Raw genomic sequence first — 5,481 nt, 5'->3', positions numbered from 1 at the left:
AGGAGGCATTTGTCATGCTTTGGGTGAAGGCAAATATAAATTGAAGTGGGGTCATATCATTTGCTGTACTGTCTCTCTGACTTTCATTGGTAGGCAATGCTTTTTGGATGGACTAGGTGTGAAGTTGGTGGAATTATTTAGAAAGTAGAAGAGAGACTTATGGCTAGCTCAGCTCATAAAAAGGTAAAAGGGGCAAGGGTGCAGAAAGAACACCCATTCGTTGAGGGGTTTTCTGGCCACTTTAAAAAATCACAGGAATCCAAATGGTGAAGTGATGTCTAAAGCTTGAGGAAATTTAATGAAATAGATGGATGGATTAGAGGATATTGGTAATCAGCCAGCACTGGACTAGATGCTGGGACCGGGAGGTTGGGCCATAGAAGACCAGTAGGTTACAATGAGATGTAGGGCCAGGAGACTCAGTGCAGTATCAAGAAAGATAAAAGTCCTTAATAAGACATTTGGAAAATTAAGAAAAGGAAAAGTCATTAGAACCAAAGAGGAGTGTGGGTTTGTTTGTTTAAAGGGTCAGTGGAGTTATAGTTGTATCATGTATGTGGAGAGGATGGCCAATGGTACACAAAGTGTATATTGTGAGTTGTGTCCTGCCTGGGGAATAAAACAACCTTAATAAAGCATTAAGAGCATACGTGATTGGGAAGCAAGCAGGGTAGATGTAAGCAGGTATGCATCCACAGGGTACACTCAGGAATCCTCCCCGGGCCCTCCCTCAGGTTTCAATCACTGATCTGGTAGTGTGAGAATGGCGGGGCAGTTCGCCTTTGCTCTGACAGTTTCAGAACTTGGAGGATCATTATGATGAGGGGCGGACAGGAGTCTGCCCGCCATTGTTGCAGTGGTTGGGACCGCCTGCCAGTAATGCGGCAGTCCAACCACACATATTACAATGCGCCCGCCAGTATGGCGGGTGCATCTCAAACCATTAACATTGCAGACGGTGCTGCTGGATGTAGCACCGTTCACAATGTCAAAATGGCATGCACTGCATTTCCCTGCACTATGTGGCAGACACCATGCAGTGCCTTCCACGCAGTGCAGGGAAATGCAGGGGGGTACCATGGGTACTCCCTCAGTGCAGCAACACCTCCCCGGGACAAGGGGGGCCAGCAAAGGGACCCCAAACCCCATCCCTGCCAGCCTTTCCATGGCGGCATCGCTGCCATGGAAAGGGATTGTCCTCACAACATCCTAATTTGGTTGAAGGTGCCTGCTAGGTACCGCCACCATTTATGCACCCCGCACCATCCACCAGGAAATCAGTACGATTGCCTTTGGCGGGGTAGTGGAGGACAGACTTCGCGTCCGCCCCGGTACCCGACGCCGTCCTAATTGGGTGGTGGGTAAAACGCTAAGCGATGGTGGAAGGACTGCCGGCCCGGTGGTGGCGGTCCTTCCGCCATCCTAATGACCACCTAGGTGAGGGCAAGCATGGTACCACCTGCCTCAGATGCACCTACATGGGCATGAATTGTCGGAATGCCATGGGTAGCAGAAGTGACATCATGTGCCTTTTACACTGAATTACATCACAGGAAGTGACAGCATATGACATTTATTCTGATGACATGACAATACGTGACATCCACTGAGTTTTTTTCATGATAATATCACAGCGACATCATCAAAGTGGATGAGAATGCTAACTAGAACACATTAAAAACGCCAATAAAAAATAGTCCAAGTCCTGTTGAAAGTGCTCCAGGTGCATTGCCCGACTCAAACAGTGGAAAAAATGAAACGATGACAATAATACTTATAATAATGGAATTTGTTGAGCACAATAGCAATATATAGGGAAAAAGATGCACGCTTATAAAACGAACCATTGTACTCAGCCGTCATCATTGTCATGGGAGGCTGTGATTGATTATTGTATATTGACTAAAGCATCATTTTTTTTGTATTTTGGAAACCTTAATGTATGTCACAACTGTCACTTGTAAGCTCTAGATTCTAATTTCACATTCGGGACACCTTACACTTTCTCACGATTTGTTATGTGAATTTATAAATAAGAAATCAATTTATTCGTTGTGCTCCATGAGTGAATTTCTGAGTTTGTGCATCTTTTTCCCAATATATTCGCATTGTGCTCAACAAATGCCATTATTATAAGCATTATTGTCATCGCTTCATTTTTTCCACAGGTGCCATTGTTTTTTATACAAAACATATACACTGGCTCCCTGTAAGGAGGGTGTTCCTTGTTTCTCCTGTACTCAGATTTAGGGCAGCATAGAAATGAAATGATGTGAAGGCTTTGTCAAAACATCTTATAATAGGGCGCGTAGCCCTTCAATGATTTGTGAAACCGCTCATTCTATGAAAATGCATATTATTTTTGACAGTTCTTTGTGTGACAAATGTATCCCCTAAAGACCCAGATTATGAATTTTTCTTTGTGAAAATCACAAGCTTCCCTATACGCTGGCTGGCATTCACTCCATGAAGAACAGTATGTAGAGGGTGAGCGCCTAGTCGCCACAGCTCCTCGCGGTTGAATATCATGACTGACAGGAACTATCGACGGAACAAAGCCAGGCAGGAGTATGGAGGGGACAGCAGCATATTTCTTCCTGATCTCTAATCAATATCTGGCTCCCTTACTGGTACATTGAGGGTTGTCAGTGGGGCACTAAATGTCCATTGGTATGACAAAAATGGAAAGGGGGAAACACTGACTTAGGGACTCACTAAAGTGGTATCTATTAAGGTTTCATCTTCCTGGGGGGTAGAACTAGTTGACTACCCCAATTATGCCCCCAGGGGAGCTGAAGTTCTATTTGGGTGCAGCCACACATGAGGACAAAGCTACCGCTGAGGTGGACCCATCCAGGTGGTCTGAGGGGTAATAGATTTCAAATCCCCTGGGAGGCAGATCAGGTGTATCCACCATTTTTCTGGTCTCAAGGGATTCAAAGCCCTCTTGCATGAGGATAACACGGAGGTTGGATGGAAGTGTACCAACTCAAGTTTTGCTTTTTTTGTGTAGTGAATGTTGATCTTAAATGTCACAATAATCCGTTTGCTTTTGACTGTGGTACCTTATTGTGGGAGCACATATGTCTTCTCCAACTCTTTCTCTGTAGCCTCCTTTTGTATGATTTGTTTCTTAGCTGAATAATGGGAAACTCCACAGGTGTGATGCCTCAGGCCATAAAACAATGTCTTGGTTTACAGTTATGTGTATAAATTCATTAATTATTTCCTGTCATCGTTTGCTCAGATTTTTGTTGATTAGTAAAGACACATTTAATTTTCACAGAGCCTTACTTTTGGTGTTAATGTTTAAGCAAACTCTGTTAAGACCTGGGGCATGACCAGAGATAATAATACTTTTGGTTCATACAGCTTGAACTATTACATTACTTCAATACAGTGTTTGTCTGCCTTAGTTTCCCTGTAGCTTTTTTCAAAGCACCTTTTACATCCTTGTTTCTCAAACTGTAAAGAACTGGATTCAACATTGGAATGACAACTGTATACATTACAGCAAAGAGCTTGTCTTTGTCCAAGGAAAAGCTTGATGTCGGTCTCAGATAAACACCAAGCTCAGTTCCATAGAACAAAAGAACTGCAGTCAGATGAGAGGAACATGTGGAGAACAACTTCTGTCTCCCTGTTTTGGAGGGAATTTTCATGATATTTGAGATGATTAGTCCATAGGACGTTATTGTTAAGATGAAAGGGCCCAGTCCGAACACAACACCTTCTCCGAAAGTTGTGATATTTATGAAAAATGTTTCTGTGCAAGATAGTTTTAGAAGAGCATTCATATCACAAAAGAAATGATTGATTTCATTTGATGCACAAAACGCTAATTTTGAAATCAAAACAGTATGTGTGATAGTGTCCAGAAAGCCAAGTGTCCAGGATGTTACAGTCAATGAAATCATGGCTCTTGTATTCATTATAGATGCATAGCGCAGGGGGTTACAAATTGCAATGTACCTGTCATAGGCCATGACCGACAGCAAGTAAAACTCTGTGCTGAGGAAGGAAACGCAGAAATAGAATTGAAGGATGCATGCAGAGAAAGTGATGGATTTGTCCGATTTCTTGGCTTTCAGGCAGACCGCCAGCAGTTTTGGGATGGTGACCGTTGTGAAACCAATATCTAGGAAAGATAAGTTGAGGAGAAAATAATACATGGGATTTTGAAGATGTGCATCAATGCATATTAAGGTAATAATGACAAGGTTTCCAAGAAGAGTAAATAAATACATGAGTAAGAACACAATGAAAATTGGAACTTGAAGCCGAGGATTTTGCGATAATCCCAAAATTAAAAATTCACTCAAGAGAGTCTGATTGGACTTTTCCATCATTCCTGTGCTTTGTGATGTTGCTCAATAAATAAAGGGAGATCTGGGGAAAAAAGGAAACACAAGATTATGAAAAGCAAAAGATATTGTAGCTGAAGTACAAAGCATTGATCTGGATAAATTGTTGTTATCTATTTATAGTGTATTAAAAAAAATAAAGACCTTTGTTGCAAATAGTAGCCAAATCAGGAACATCAGCCCAAGAATAACAGCTGTGTTACCACCAATTACTGCCCAGGTGGAAGCCACAAATTGAGAGAGTGGGTAATCACCTCCTCTCAGACAGCCATGGATACCGTTTCTAGTCCTGGACATTCGTGTGAAAACCTAATGCATTCTGGATGTTGTAGTCATGTTTGATTCTCGCCTACGCAGCGTGCATGCACTGCATAGGGAGGAGACCTCTTGAAATCGGCTCGGTTTTTCGCTTAAAAACTTGCACGCGTTGCATTGCCTTCAATGGCAACGCGTACAGTACCCAAGGCGTGAGGTCTACCACAAACATTGCATAGAGGGAATGAGTACACTTTGTTTTTGTGGCTTTACTATTTTGGGGGAGGTGTGTTAGCTCATGTTTGAGGGTATGTGCCCATAATGCCATAAAATGGATACCCCCTATCGCATCCCAGAAGCTTCTTTCATTTCCGTTTATGTTTGAGGCTCGGAGGATACACATTATGTCTCATCAAGGGATTAGTTCGTGTCCGTAGAGCTTTACCTCCCCGTGGGCCACATCCAGCAAAAAAAACCTCAAGACCCCAGCCTGACAGATCCGCAGCACTCTACCTGCCACTTCCGAGATAGAAGGATGCCTCACGACAAATACATGTATTGTGACCGGACCCCGATAGTGGACAGACTAGAATACATGCACCACTGCACTAAGCGTTGGTCTTCTTTTAAAACTGGGGAGACCTCTTTGCACCACCCCAAGCACTTCCAAATCTCTGTCTAGTCTGGCATCCATCATGGGCTCAGCTGGTGCAAGAATGTCATTGAGCCTCACTTGGAATCCCTCACAGGGCGGCCGGGTAGAGTCCAGGTTTTCTTTTAACACATTTTATAGGTTCTCAATCATACAGTGTTACCCCTGTGAATTTGAAGAACCAAACACCTATAAAGATGTCCATTTTAA

General features: G+C 43.1%; 1 protein-coding gene across 1 annotated transcript; it reads right to left on the bottom strand.

The window, feature by feature from the left end:
* Positions 1-3,386: 3,386 nt before the first annotated feature.
* On the bottom strand, positions 3,387-4,346 carry LOC146813384 (olfactory receptor 5AR1-like). Its single transcript, XM_085615404.1, has one exon. It carries the CDS (start codon positions 4,344-4,346, stop codon positions 3,387-3,389), a length of 960 nt encoding a protein of 319 aa, XP_085471530.1.
* Positions 4,347-5,481: the final 1,135 nt, after the last annotated feature.

Source organism: Triturus cristatus, chromosome 7, assembly GCF_964204655.1.
Source record: "Triturus cristatus chromosome 7, aTriCri1.1, whole genome shotgun sequence".
In the NCBI taxonomy this organism is placed as follows: domain Eukaryota; kingdom Metazoa; phylum Chordata; class Amphibia; order Caudata; family Salamandridae; genus Triturus; species Triturus cristatus.
This window is presented reverse-complemented; position numbering and strand designations above follow the sequence as displayed.